This window comes from Vanessa atalanta, chromosome 2, assembly GCF_905147765.1.
Source record: "Vanessa atalanta chromosome 2, ilVanAtal1.2, whole genome shotgun sequence".
NCBI lineage: Eukaryota > Metazoa > Arthropoda > Insecta > Lepidoptera > Nymphalidae > Vanessa > Vanessa atalanta.
Window position 1 is genome coordinate 5170935 of NC_061872.1, and position 15895 is coordinate 5186829.

General features: G+C 32.0%; 3 protein-coding genes across 5 annotated transcripts; 2 read left to right on the forward strand and 1 right to left on the reverse strand.

The window, feature by feature from the left end:
- Nucleotides 1-2730: 2730 nt before the first annotated feature.
- LOC125072221 (replication factor C subunit 4) lies at nucleotides 2731-6769 on the reverse strand. The gene is made up of 6 exons (XM_047682749.1): nucleotides 6581-6769; nucleotides 6234-6509; nucleotides 5934-6152; nucleotides 5686-5845; nucleotides 5282-5364; nucleotides 2731-3401 (listed from the first exon to the last, which is right to left on the reverse strand). The coding sequence occupies exons 1-6, from the start codon at nucleotides 6685-6687 to the stop codon at nucleotides 3194-3196; spliced, it is 1053 nt and encodes a 350-aa protein (XP_047538705.1). The 5' UTR covers nucleotides 6688-6769; the 3' UTR covers nucleotides 2731-3193.
- A 328-nt stretch (nucleotides 6770-7097) lies between these two features.
- Nucleotides 7098-8560, forward strand: LOC125073436 (ribonuclease H2 subunit B). Its single transcript, XM_047684264.1, has 5 exons — nucleotides 7098-7292; nucleotides 7373-7582; nucleotides 7677-7801; nucleotides 7912-8086; nucleotides 8189-8560. The coding sequence occupies exons 1-5, from the start codon at nucleotides 7193-7195 to the stop codon at nucleotides 8506-8508; spliced, it is 930 nt and encodes a 309-aa protein (XP_047540220.1). The 5' UTR covers nucleotides 7098-7192; the 3' UTR covers nucleotides 8509-8560.
- Nucleotides 8561-8933: 373 nt separating this feature from the next.
- LOC125071994 (YTH domain-containing family protein 3) lies at nucleotides 8934-15884 on the forward strand. 3 transcript variants are annotated; one of them, XM_047682451.1, is made up of 6 exons: nucleotides 8934-9162; nucleotides 9271-9295; nucleotides 11472-11603; nucleotides 12638-12769; nucleotides 12889-14408; nucleotides 14481-15884. In XM_047682451.1, the coding sequence occupies exons 1-6, from the start codon at nucleotides 9139-9141 to the stop codon at nucleotides 14520-14522; spliced, it is 1875 nt and encodes a 624-aa protein (XP_047538407.1). In that variant the 5' UTR covers nucleotides 8934-9138; the 3' UTR covers nucleotides 14523-15884. The 3 variants fall into 3 exon arrangements, with proteins under 3 accessions (XP_047538407.1, XP_047538417.1, XP_047538426.1); XM_047682461.1 differs by having other exon boundaries at nucleotides 12638-12766; XM_047682470.1 differs by lacking the exon at nucleotides 12638-12769.
- Nucleotides 15885-15895: the final 11 nt, after the last annotated feature.

The following is a 15895-nucleotide window of genomic DNA, read 5'->3' on the forward strand; positions in this document are numbered from 1 at the left end:
TCAAAATTTTGCATGTACGAAATGAATATCATAAGAATATAAATGAAATTCCTTTCGGTTACTTAATAAAACATTTATTACCGAAAGGAACAACAATAGCCCGTTTCTCAGAATATAAAATTAAATCATCAGACTTGACAATAATGTTTCACAGTATTGATTTTTAATAATCATGCAAAATGACTTCCTTCCAAACGATATTACACTTTATAACAACAGCATAAAGGACATAATACAAAAATATATTAACAATGAATTATATTTTAGTCTCGGGGAATGTATTACATAATTCGGTACGTAAAAATATTATTAGCTCGCTTAACATTGGCGTGAGGTATTATCGATTTACGCTGAGATACGCCGAGCACGAGATGAATTATAAGCACAAATTAAGCACATGAAAATTCAGTGGTGCCTGCCTGAGTTTGAACCCGAGATCATCGGTTAAGATGCACGCGTTCTAACCACTGGGCCATCTCGGCTCTAAATATCTGTACTGTGTATTTAAATTTTTAAATAGCTTGTTTTATATTCAACAAGCTACCCGTCACGCCTTCACACTGGAACTCAACAGGCTGTAAATGTTCCACTGGTGGGCTTAGGCCTCCACTCCCTTTAAGGAGTATTGAAACTAATTCCACCACGCTGCTCTTATACAGTTGGTGGATATTGTTAGACGAACATAGAAGTTAAAATTTTATCATACGCAGAAAAACTCACCTAAGTTTCATAGAGAAAAAAATTATCATTTATTTAAGTTCTAATTATAATTTATGAATATATATCTAATATTCAGTAATGTAATAAGGAATGCTATTCTGTAACGCACTTCGGAACTCTCATGAAATGTCGAAAACCGACTAACGGGGATATACTATGTATTATGATTCGTGTATCCTTTAAATGTTATCATTAAACTCAATGTCGCATATTACTTTTTGATATTTCACGATCGTGTTTTATACCTGTGCGTGCACCTTTGTCTAGGATAGAAAACATGAATTCGCTTTCTAGAATATTCGTGTCTATTTTATATCTACTTGATAATTTATAAAGACATAATATTTAGGATAGTTCTTACGTTCATCATTTTGTTTTTTTCTTTTATATAATTTTGAATTGTAAAATAAAAAAATATTATCTGTGACATCGATATTTATTCTCATTTATTTTACAAATATTATACGGTATGTATGGTACTGATTCAGTACTGTGATGGAATATAAAATAAATCAAATATATAACGCAGTACAAACTTAACTGAAGATATTATGACCCATATGTCTCAGCTTAAAATATATATTTTTGACAAAGGACAAGCTGTATTAATATATGTAAAGTAACAGCTTTTAAATGGCTCACTGCTGAGCTAAGACCTCCTCTTGGTTTCAGGCGAAGGTTTGGAGCTAATTCCACCAGGATTCAACAACGCTGATTGGTGAATATTGAAATTAGACACATCACATACAGGTGATCTAGATCAGTATGACAGGTCTCTCCCGATGTTTTCCTTCATCACTGAACACGAGATGAATTATAAACACAAATTAAGCACATGAAAATTTAGGGTAGTTTAAACCCGCCATCATCGGTTATATCTTTTAAACCACCTCGGCTACACTTAAGAGCGTAATATACTATATGAACCTTATTGTCGTTTCGACTCACAAATCACAATCAAAATTAATGAAGATTTTGATTACGAAATCTATGAAGATTCAATGTGTGTTTTTCTCAAAATGTTGGCCGCCGGGGCACAAAAATGGGCTATTTTGCTTGGAGAAGGAAAGTCGGCCAAACTGACTAATACTCTGAAAAGATATAACAAGTGCGCAAAGGAATACCCAGTAAGTGATATAATATACACAACGATTTATTCATTAAACCATGAATATCTAGTAAAAACAATGACCTCAGGAAGAAATATTTTTATCCAATAATGCTGCCCATTAATATACAATTTTTCTTTTATACATATCAATAGCAAAGTATACCAGTTTTAATTTATCGTGTAACTTAATATTAAAATATTATTAATTTCAAGCATACAAGCCTTAAAAGCACGGCGATTATACTGTAGAATTTTGACTAGTGCTTTCGGAAATGTTGGCAAGTATTTAAAGAACATGTACAAGGGATAAGATACACAGACGTGTGACGTGACATACGATGTTTTAGAATATAACATATAGTCTATTCCAACCACAAGAGGACAAAATCCAAATAAACAACATCGCATTGAGGCGACATCATTGGTCGAGAGCTTGAACGATCTATCATATTCATTATGGTTTCTTGAAAAATGGCGTTTATAACTTGGATGAAGCTGTTATCAGAATTTTGGAAACAATATTAAAGTCGATATAAGTATTCAAATGAAATTGTGTTTCATTATAAAAAGGATATATTAATCAAGTACTACTAGTGTACAAAATAACTGAGCCAAATTGCATGAAATACGTAAATATAACGTTTGTTTATCTTTATTATTTCTCTGATTGGAATAGGCTACAGGCGAAATGATTTAAGTGTATAATATTCAATATATGATGTAACATAGTTCAGTTTTAGCGATTATTTACCTGTATATAACCAAATGTTCAACACGACAATTATCGCTCATTTAAATATTTATCATGATTCCATTATCACTCTCACTATCATGAACATAATAACGATCTGTTTAATTTAATAAAGTTATGGATTCTTTCGCTCTATCGTCTTATTTGACTTTGACTTAACTTAGCTGGGGCCCCCTTGAATCCACGGGGCCCTGGCCTGAAGCTCAAAAAGCCATATGTTAGATCCGGCCCTGTACTTGCTGGCAGGCTAGCTCATGATGATCAAAAATAACAAATATGACGTCACTAGTGCCTTAGTTCTCGAGATATTCGCACTGTTTTCAAACATATGAAAGTCATCGGAATACTGGTATATTCTAACGAATATAAAAACTTAATATTAATAGTTTTATATGTTCTACAATATATTTCATAATTGGTAGTTTTGGTATTAAGCCATGAATTCAAAACAATAAATCAAAAATGTATACATTTTGATGCTGACTGTACATAGTATTCCTTTAAGAATCCCTGATTAACAAACATTATTTTTCCTTATTTGATAAACATAATTCGCTCATGAAATTACCTTCGAAATAACACCAAAATGTGAATTTATAATGGAATAATAATTATGGATCATTATTTGCCATAATTATCGTGCAACCTAAATCAGTCAATTGCATGACTTCCGCGCCGCCGTCCAGCAGCCGATACGAGCACACGGCGACTTTTTCACTTATAACGCATTTCTGTTTGTTGGTGAGATGACCAGCCTTCACCACGGTAGCGCTCAGTTGTTCCAAGAGCTGTGACGCTGAATATGCTTCCATGAGGAAACTGCAACAAGCGATTCATAGTTAGCATGACATAAGTATAAAAAACCACAGATACAGTTTTTTCTATAAATCTATATTAGAAATGTGAATATTACTCGATCTGTTACCTCTTCACGCTTAAGCCGCTGAGACGATTTATATGAAATTTGGTATCGAGATAGTTTGAGTCCCGGGGAAAAAAGGCAATTTTTTTAATGTATGCGAGGAATTAAAATAGGGGTTTGACAATGTGTGCTCCAATTTCGCGCGTTTAGAGCCAGGCTCAGCTCAGCAGTATATATAATATATTACTATATGTACCTAAACTATCAACCAGTAGCCTTCGACAGGTTGCGACTATGAAAATGCCAAAAAATCATGTCAACCTGTTGCTGTGTGAGAGTAGAACAAATAACATACCTTCGCATTTAAAATATTAACTCCTAACACGGCAAGCGGTGTCCTAGCTGTGTTTATATCAATTTTCATGGCGAATAGTTAAACGGATAGTAATTTATGTGTTACATTGTACTACAATGAGCACCATCTAGTGGCTAGTTACGACAAAGTTAATAAAAAAACTGCAAGTTTTTTTCCAACCAATCCAAACCAATTTTTATCGTCTACGGTTTGACGGTAAGGAAGCATATTAAACTATTATAATCATATGAAATATTCATTTATAGAATATATACTGTTTTCTATTAAACTATTCCTTCCCGTTGTTGTATCACTACACAAAATATTATCTTACCAACATTATGATTATAAATGTTTCGTTTATACGTTTAATTACGAATTTTACGACATGTAACAAAATTACACTTAACTAAGCTCATCGTACACGCAGGAGTAGGAACTAGATATAAAGGCCGCAAGGTCCTGGATTCAAGTCCCAGGTTTTGTTCAGTAAATAGTTATTGGGTTTTTCTATCAAAAAAGTTTCAGTAGCAACCCAAAGTCTGGCAGTTTGAAGTGTATACCCGTGCCTCGAAAAGCATATAATATAGTCCCTGTCCTTCGCCTGAACTCTTTGCGGTCGGTTCGGATTTGCCGTCCCATATAATTAAAATAAAACTATGAAATGATGTAAACATCAAATTAAACCATTATCAATAAAAATAATAGACCGCTTCTTTTGTCTTTATTGATTGCAGTCGCGCACATACCATGGATAACCCGAGTAGTAGAAATTTGTTTCAGATGATGTTTAGTTTTAAAAACTCATTTTGCCCATAAGCACAAGCGGTTTGACTCCCATAGGAAAAGGTAAGTTAGGTAAAAGCGTGCGTTTTGTATAATACCGTCTAATTCCTAAGATTTCAATCTGAATTTTGACGCCGCTTGCATGGGCATCGTAGGTTATCCTATTAAATAAAAATGCAGCATTGTTCTAGAAGCGATCGACATGAGATCTCGGAACTAATTCTACTTACAAATGTACAGTCACAACATAATAATTGCCGTTTAGCCGCTTTTCAAAGTTGGATCGGAATATAATAAGGATCGTATCGTAACTGACAATAATAAGTACAATTGGTCTATATAGCCTATTCCAATGGAAGTAGGAAAAAAGATAAACAAATCTAAAATTTACGTATTTGTTTTAAATTTTCAGTATATGATGATATGTATATGATACTGAAAATTTTGTAATTTTTGGTTTGTTTTAAATAATTAACATTTCATTACATACATAATTACTATAAAATATTAATTTAGAATGAGGTGTTTCAATAGATGATTTTTAGTAATAAATAATCTCATTTCAATATTCCTTTCATTTTTAACTAACATACTCTGTTCATGTAAATTTTAATATCCAGCCATATTTTATGTATGAAAAAGAATTATTTTCTTATATGTACAAATTAAAATATAAACATTGTTACTTGTACTTACTTTTCAACAAATATCTCTAATTCACTGTAGTTTTTGATGCCGAGGTACTCATCGGTCAGTTTTTGAGGCACAAGCCCTGTTACCTGCAAAACGAAAATGTTTGTGATATGTTAGTTAGACATGACCATAGCAGAATTCAAATCACCATCATGATTCTCTTAAAATAATGCACTTTACATATAGTTGCTGGGCTGAGTCAGTAGACTTAGTGTGCAGACCTTTATATCAATACAATACTAATTAAAAATTTATATTTTTAGTGTAATCAATAATTTTTAGGTAGGTACAGGTAACATAGAAGACAAAGTTAAGGAAAAAAATATGGATTTTTTTAATTTAATTAAAAATTAGTAAATATAAACAAAAATATTAATAAGAGATCATATTGAAGATTTCTCATCTACCTCAATTAATCCATCAGAGGTTATCTTTCCAATTAAGCGTTGGCAGCACTGTAAAGCTGTGAGTGCACGACGCAAGTCACCTTCACATGTGTCAACTGCCTCATGTAAGATCTCACCATCGCCTACATCTACACCTTCTGCTTCACAAACATCCCGTAGTCTAAAATGTATCATAAATGTTAAGTTTATCCACAAAAAAACAGCAGGAATTAAGATATTTTTCTATGTATGTAAGATAAAAAAAATACCTCTTTATAACATTTTCTCTTGCAAGTGGTTTAAATCTAAATTTAGAACATCTGCTTGTAATAGGTGGTATGATTCTAGAGACGTAGTTGCAAATGAGACAAAAACGAGTTGTGCGAGTCTCTTTTTCCATGGTCCGACGCAGCGCTGCCTGTGCCGCTGTCGTCATAGAGTCCGCTTCATCTAGTATCACCAGCTTGTAGGGGGGGCATGGCCTACCACTGTATAAAATTTTGTATTATATACTTTTACATGGATACTTAATAAAATATATTGTAAAAGTATTTTAAAAATATACTCACTCGGGCCTTGTACTGCTGACTGTAAGTTGTGAAAATGATTTAACTTTATCTCTTATCACTTGGATACCACGTTCATCTGATGCGTTAAGTTCAAGGACGCGATCACGAGTAATATCCCCGAAGAGCTGACGCGCAGCTGCGAGAATTGCACTCGTTTTGCCTGTACCTGGCGGACCATAGAACAACAAGTGCGGTAGGTCTCCTCCCGCCAAGCACTCGCGAAGAACTTGTACAACCTCTGCTTGATCAACGATGTCGTCTATTGTTTTAGGCCGGCTAAACAATAAAAAACAGTGTTAAATACTTATAAAATTAACTAATATCAACATGCTTAAACAGTAACGTACTATTTTTCAACCCATGGCGCTGGAGGTTTCTTTTTTACTGATTTGACTCCAGATGAAGAAGGTTTATCTGCACTTGATATTTTACCAGTTTTTAGAAATGCTTGCATCGTGAAAATATTATTTAAGTCTCTTAAATTAAACAAAATATATCACGAAATATCGAAACAAACTTTAAATTTGTTAGTTGACAAAGGCGGTAAAATTGAATTGTCAGTTGTTTTATGTCATAATTATTTATGTATATATAGTGTGTCAAAGTCAATTACCGTCAAACATTCGTTTAAAAATCGTCGGATTATAAAGCGTATCTTATGAAGATAATAAATAGAAATCTTTAAAATAAAATAATAAATTACCTATTTCCACTATTCATTAGGTATTCTATTAAAAATAAAACTTTTAATAATGTATTGTTCTTTTTCATAATGGCAATCATACAGTCAGCTGATGCCATTGATGTATATTTACTTCATTCATGTTTCACATTGACATTTGACATTGAAAGTGACGTGACACCTGAGCTTAAAGAAAACAGTGGCGGGAAAATAAATAGTCTCAAACATTTTGTTATTTCATTTACAATAAAAAATATTATAATAACAATTACTAATAATGTCTACTAGATCAAAAAAGAAAGCATTGCCTAGTGAAGCAAAAGACACAGAAGTTTTAAAAAACCGTGTAGAAAACTCTTGGATTCTTCTTGCAAAGGGTAAAAAAATGAAGCCATTAATCAGATAAAAAAAATCAGCTGTAGTAGACTAATGAATAACTATTTGTGTGTTTTTCCAGAATCATTACTCAATAACAGTAATTTTAATATAATAACGCTTCCTCACCCTGCACATGGAGATCCCACAAAGTATTGTTTAGATGATGTTAACCATAAAATGTATGAAATCATAACATTCAGTGAACCATATCGTTCGTGGTTTTTAGAGGATACCGTTAAATCTGATGGCAGTTTCTTAATGATGACACCAATTAATCCATTTTTTTTAGGTCAGTGCTAAATTGTTATACTTATATTTTACAAATTCAGTTACAATATATTGTTGATGTTTGTATTTATATAAGTAATTTAATTTTCTTACAGTACTACCTAGATTAAGGGAGCAATGTAGCAATAGAGCAATTCCACTGGAAGACTTATTAGCAGAAAAAGGTTTTGATAAAATAATTGATTTCGTTGTTAACCTAGATACAATTGCGGATTTAAAGGTGAGAAACTATGTATTAGGTAAAATTTTACGACAACTTTCTATTAAAAATTACTACTTAAATTTACATATGCTTACCTTTGGATGTGGCATTTTAATTTATAATTTTAGGGTCCAGCTGACCTAAAGGCATACAAATATAATGAAGAAAAAACCTTAATCTGGCTTCAAAGTAGAGTACGTAAACTAGCTGAAAAGTTAAAGGAAAAAAATGTACATGTTACATCAGGTGCTGTCTCTGCAACATTTGTATCTAGCAGTGCTAACAATGAGCATGTTGATGAAGGTAACAGAATGGGAAGAAGCAAAAAAATAATTAAACTATATATTTAATTTATATATAATCTTGTATAAAATTCATCATCCATTAATCAAATATATTTTTTAGAGTTTTACCTAAAATATGCTAATGGAATAATATCGGAGTATCTTGAAGATGATATCATTGATAAATTGGAAAAGTGCTTTGATTTTAAAACTGAATTAATAGAATATATTGGTAATAAAAGAAAATCTGAAGCTGAAGGTATTGAAACAAATAAAAGAATTAAGCATGAAACCAATGATGACTCAGAAGACATTAAAATGACCTTAAACAATTCAGTAACAGAAATGAAAAAACCAAAAACATTATCAGCAAAGGAAAAGGCAAGGCAAAAGGCTGCCACAGGAACAAAGACAATATCATCTTTTTTCAGTAAAAAGTAATAAATCCTTGTGTAAAATGATATGGTTTTAAAATTTATTATAATAAATGAAATATTAAAGACAGTATAATATGTTATTCTTAATTAATAAGATACTTTTTTCAAGCATTACATTAAGAAGGTAATGAAGGTCCTCAAATTGTCACAAAGTAGATAAATTATCTTAATTTTTTATATTTCAGATATAATTCTGATATTACAGATATTTAAATTGAATGAAATGACTATATTTATTTCAGCAATATATAATTACGAATGAATTAAATTTAATACACTATTGATTCTTTTTTTAGAGTCAGTTCATAATAATCTAATATACATAAAACTTCGATTAAAGCTGAACAGTATAAATATTTATGAGATTGTTAACTTTGCCATATCGGAAATAAAGGTTATTATTGTTTTACTTCTACTAAACTGGCAACACCTGATTGGTCGCCATTGCTACGTCCATATTCGTTCCTATTCCTTTTCGGACATTCATTATTTCTTTGTACAATACTGACTTTTTATTATTTTTAAGTGATTTTAGGGTACATCGGACTTTGTGTAGTGAAACTCATGTGATAAATATTGATATTGTCGTGAGTAAAGACTTTAATAAGTGTTCAATACGTTTAAATCGCGGCCAATGTCAGCAGGCGTGTCAGATCAGGTATTTCGCATTATCGTCTATTTATGCTTTATTTACGTATGATTACAGTGATTTCTTTGCAAATACTTATACCTTTTGTTTCTTGTTTCATGTTTGTTGGACGTGTAGCGGATGAAAGGGCAAGGGAACCAAGGTAAAGATGTGCCATTATGACGTTGCAGGTGTTTTCTTAGTAGGAAGAACCTCGTACCGGTCGACTCGCGTCCGGTATAATATGCGAACATGATGCCTTCGTTAGCGTCATATAAATTTCACTTTCTATATTATTGCGTTACAAATATTAATCATTCCTCAACACAACAATTTACTACGATTTTTCTTTAGTAACACTCATTACAGAGAAAGTTAGAAGTGAATCATTATAAACCGCAGTTTTAAGATATGATTAAATTAATGATTACAATACTAATTTACCTTCAAAACAATTGTACTTAAAATCCAAAAATGCTGTGATTAGTGTAGATTATATGCTTCTCATTGTCAATATGTGCATATTATTATTTAAATTATATTTGATTACATAATGTTATTGAATATTTGTTTTTATTCCTCAAATAATCACATACAATTCTCGTATAAACAATGTCATACTTTCTAATGCATAATTCATTACAAATTATGAAAAAGAATTGATCTAAAATCTTTTGAATGGAATTATCATTAAACATATTTGTGTGAGTTATAATGTTATACTCATTCGTTTGTTTTTATAATTCAATTTAAAGTCTTTTTTTATTCTCCTTTATATATTAACTTCTTATAACTCGACAATCTCTATTCTGTGCAAGTAGGGGAATCACCTTTTGATATCCTCCTTGCGTCATTTGTAATAAGTAGCATAAATTTACTTTAATGTTTGTAAAGTGTTTTAAAATTTGTAATTAACTTATTCCATATCAAGATATACTTTATTTAAGTAGACTAGCAAGTACTTTTGAATCATCATTCTAAAATTAAATAACTAATATAAAAGTAGCTTATTACTTTATTACAACAATCTAAACATATACGAGTAAGACTCATATTATACAATTATTAATTATTGTATTTATCTTGTAAACATACTAACTCCAAGCTCTTTTATCAACAATATATTGTTATTATTATAATACCATTAAAAAATTGATATTATTGATATATTTATGATAATTTTTGTTATATATATAATGAAAGGGAATACTAAATCATATAATAAATAAATAACTAATCTGTAGTTATTAAACATGGTATTTATTTGAGTGTTCTTTTTTTATTAAGGATAATAATTAAATCTGGTCTTTGGGTACACTTCTTTTTATCTTTTATTTCATTTTTAAGGTTAAACATATTATGTCAAGTATTGTTTTATTTATATATTTTATGGCATCTCAACTTATTATTTGTGGTTTATTTTTTATAACACAGTGATTTTTTTTGTTTTGAAATTTTAGAGGTTAATCTACATTTTTTTTTTATAATTTATGTTCAAAATATATTATTTAAAAATCCTCATTTTTTTTTACTTATTTCTTTTATTTCATTTGATTTGATGGAACAAGCATGAATAGTAATGTATGTATGCATCTCAACTTATTATTTGTGGTTTATTTTTTATAACACAGTGATTTTTTTTGTTTTGAAATTTTAGAGGTTAATATACATTTTTTTTTTTATAATTTATGTTCAAAATATATTATTTAAAAATCCATATTTTTTTTTACTTATTTCTTTTATTTCATTTGATTTGATGGAACAAGCATGAATAGTAATGTATTCATATTATTGAAAATTATTTGTCCTTTTTGTTTCCAACTGTTAGTTGCTATTAAAAAAATTGTAGTGTTTCAGTGATAACTATAATTTGTAATGTGTGCACAGACTTTGTTAAACTTTTTTAAGTAAAGTTAGGTCAGTGATTTTCTTCTTTATTTTAAAACAACATGTAATATAGAGTTGATCATAGGTATTAAAAATAAACCTTGTCATTGTATAGGAAATTGTATTTATAAAAATGCATAAAAAATGTATTATTATTAAGTAATTACTTAAGAAGATTTTTCTTTGATATAATTTAGTCTTTTATTATATGGTTTACATTTATTTGAGCTATTTACTAGGTATATTATGTAGAATAATTTGAAATATAATTTTATAACAAATTGCCCGTTACATTCATAAAAATTGTTTTCTACACTCTACACAAAAAATACAATATATAATATATTCCCATTTATTTATCCTTTATTATATATAAATTAATATTGTTATAGAAATCTGAAAACTATGTATCATCCCAACTGTTTCACTTCCACACATATATTTCATTTCAGTGACAAATGTACCTAAAGAGCAACAGTTAGAGAGTGGTGGCGACGAGTTGGCGGAGGTGTCATGGCGTCACCAGCAGCAACCATCTTATGCACCACCCATCTCGTCAGCAGCCGACCCCTACAGCGCGGCAGGTAGGTACATACATTTTATTCTTAAGTTTTTAGTAATCATTTAGACTTTAGTATAGAACTATCAAAGCTTATATAATTTAATTAAGCATTATGCTTTAAGATAGTATTTATCAATGCGCATGGCTTCATTACTTTCTATTATTATTGTTAATATACTGTTTTTTTATTAATATCATATTGCCAAGCGACAGTACTTTATATTGCTGTGTTGCTGTCTGATTGGTGACTAAGCAGCTGTAATCACAAACTAATGGAACATAACATCTTAGATCGTAGATCCTATGTACTAGCAGTGCAGTGACACTCCTAGTACATAGTATACATATATTTGTATTAGTGCAAGTGCTTATGGGGAAGGATGACCACTTAGTATCAGGTGCTTGCCTTCTTTGTTAAGATAATTAAAAACTAAAACTAGTTTTGATCAATTATTGGAGTAATAGATTGTGACCTTGTACATAGTAATTAATGTTTAATACTGTTTAAGATAACAAAATCAAGTACCTTTTTTTAAAAGTTAATCATGAAAATCCGATGTTGTGTTTGTTCATTACTTTCCAATTGTTCATAAATTAAAAATAATTGAAGATTTTTTTTATGTGTAAAACAATTTATAACAAGAGAGTAAAAAACAATAGTGTATACAGCAAATAGACTGAAGTTGAATTTTGGCTCGAAGCTTAATGTTGATTGATCTACTGTAGCAAGTCACTTGTTGCATTTTCAGAGTTGTAACAATAAAATGTTTGTATTGTAGAGAACCTGAACCCCGTAAGCTATGAGTAATGATTTAAAGTAGCAACTACAATTGCATCTGTTTAACAATTTTAACATTTCTTTACATTTTATTTTTGCCTTTATATTTATTATTTACAGACAACTACATACAAATTGCATATAACTGAGCAGCTTTTTCAATAATATATCTTATATATTACCCCGTTATTTTAATTTCTTATCATCATATTTATATAGTTTAGATGTTATATTTTCATGTCAAATATTAATTTACAATTTTACTCTTTTTTTTTCAGGTTATTATGGTACAACAGCACTTCCTTATCAGGCCTTTGGAGTCGGAGATGGAACATGGTCTACCAATGGAACAGATCCAATGACTTTCCTTGGAGGATACAATCCTCATGATTCTTATGGCATGGATGGTAGCTAGTATTTATTCCAGTCATAAAAAAACTATGATTATATACCGAAAGTCAATTTTAAACTGAGTAAATAGTATTGTTGTTTATTGAACAAGTATATCATTTGCGAACTATAATTTCAGGTGTCTTTGGACCATCAACAACGCCATTTTCGACAGCTGCCTTTGGACCAGCTTCAACATTTAATTATTTCCCTGGAAATGGTGATTACTCTACTTGGGGTCAATTAGGTCGTGCTAAGCAGTATGATGACTATTATAGAAATGATGGATTGTACGTCCCAGATGGAATTAAGGCCGTTGAAACCGGTGTACAGGCACTCGCGCTCGGCGAGCACAACAAGAACGATAAAGACCGTACTCCAGAACTTAAAGACGTTTCAAGTGGATCGCAACCCAAAAAGATGACATGGGCTTCAATAGCGAGTCAACCGGCGAAACCCGCTCCGTCCTCACAGAGCGGCGGATTGAAGAAGAAGGGGCCTGGAATGCCACCCCCGCCAATCGTGCCAGGGAAACATAACATGGATATTAGTACATGGGATGCTGGTAAGAGCGCTCCGGTAGTGACTGCACCACCTCCGCCACCACTACAACCACCGCCCGTGCCAGCTCCGCTGCCGATGCCACAGCCTTCACCAACGCCCGCCGCTGCACCTATGCAGCGTGGGCCGCCGCCACAGCATCAGCCGCCCCAAGCGTGGGCTCATGCGCCTCGTGCTCCACCGCCGCATCAGCCTCGCCCTTCTCACCCGGTGCCACCTCTACCCGCTCAGACTGTTGTCAGTGCTCCAGCTCCCGCAACGGCTCACCCTGTCCTAGAAGAATTGCGAGTCAAAAATGAGTATAATCCTAAGGAATTTGACCTTAGCGCGCCTCTTACTCGCTTCTTTGTCATTAAGTCTTATTCAGAAGACGATATACATAGAAGTATTAAATATGAAATTTGGTGCAGCACAGAACATGGTAATAAACGGCTAGATGCTGCATTTCGCGATCGCGAACGAGAGGGAGGGGCAGTGTTTCTGTTCTTTTCTGTAAATGGCAGTGGCCATTTCTGCGGAATGGCGCGTATGATTAGTGCCGTCGATTATAATTCCAACTCAAACGTGTGGTCGCAAGACAAGTGGAAGGGACAATTTCGTGTTAGGTGGATTTATGTTAAGGACGTTCCCAATGTTCAGCTCCGTCATATCAAATTAGAGAACAATGAGAATAAACCAGTGACAAATTCTCGCGATACACAAGAAGTCCCGCATGCCAAGGGTCTTCAGGTATTACGTATTATGCATAGTTACTGCCATTCCACCTCTATATTCGATGATTTTATTCACTACGAGCGTCGTCAAGAAGAGGAAGACTCGCGCAAAGTACCTCACCACCCACAGGACAATAATCGCGAAGATCACGAGGGTGGACGTGGTTATCGTAATTATCGAGAATATAGAGACCATCGAGATGGACGAGATGGCCGTGAACATCGCGATGGACGGGAGCCCAGGGATCACCGAGACGTTCGTGAGCCACGTGACATGCGAGATGCTCGCGACCCCCGCGATCACAGGGATGACCGTGACGGACGGGACAATCGCGATCATGGCTACCGCGACCGGGATTCAGGTTATAATAGATCACATCATAAGGTGCGTATTCTTTTCATTTTTAAATGTAATATAATTTTTTAATAATAATTTTAAACTGTGAAAATTTTACAGGACCGTGATGGTTCCCGTGGACGTGGAAGAGCTCGGAATTAATCGTGTATAATGTGTGAGAACTATTTGAGGACTGGCTTCTCTCCATAGACACCTAGTACTCAAGTAAATAATTGGTACCGCATTACAAGAGTTGTATGCCTAATGGACATGCAGATAATAGCAATGAGGAACCTACATTTAATGTGACTTACAGAGGTTGCATTAAAACTTGAACTATTGTTACATAAAATAGATTATTAATTGTTTTGAACAGTGCTTTGCTAAGAGAAAAAAACACTCAACAAATTAAAATGTGCTAAATAATGTTTTATACTGGAAGAACATTTAATTAAATAATGACTAGTGAACAGAACATTAATTAATTATCATAAATTGTCATGTGTTGGTTTCATATCACATGATGTTGTGTGGAATTGTGGACTTTATTTCAAATTTGTGGACTAAATTAATGAAATATAGTAATTTTATAACTAGAAAAAATCTGTGGTGAGAGGAGTTGATCCTTTTGATTAAAGACTGGTGAAGTTTTGGGGGTATAACATAATAGCAACATTGTGCACTGATAGTGTAGTGTTCTAATTATTCCCCCGAAGATCAGTGTGAAAATAATACCAGCAAATAGTATGTACTAATTGGTGAAAAACTTGTATAACTTTTATGATACAAGAAAACATAATGTAATCACATGGGATGTACAATGGACATTTTATATACAGTTTTATAATCATACAGGAATTCTCTCGTAACATTTTTTATTTCATACATTAAGTGATATGCCACTTTGTTTTAGCATTATTTTCATTAATACATTTTTATAATATTGTACTGCAATACCTATGGTACTTGCTAAATCACTGTAAACTTTTTATTACTTTGATTTAGACTAGAAATGGATTGATGGTTTATTTTAAACATTTGTAAATAATATGTATTTTAATAAAGAAGAAATTAAATATTTTCTACTATTAAGTGCAACAACAGTGTGACGAGAGAAAATTGACAATGGAAGTTTATGATTTTATCCTGTATCTTTGTTGTTAATGTAGTGTCGGTTTGGTGGTGGAAGCACAATGCTTCAAGATTCAATTACCCCACCTTGATTTTACATGTGCCTTTTTATTTCAAATTAACTGTGATTAGAATCAAACTATTCACATTTTATCATACCTTTCTATCAATATTTAGTTGTACTATTTTTTTTTTTTGTTTCAAACATTTGTTACAACAAATAAGATGTATAATTTTTATTTTTATAATAGTGTATAACTCCAAAAAACCAATCATATGAAAAATATCATTGCATGTTAATTTTCTAGTAAATTCGCAATGTTTGTTTATTATAACAATTATGTGAACTTGTATAAAGTTCGATTGATACTGGATTAAACTGTCATAGACGTTGTTAAGCATTA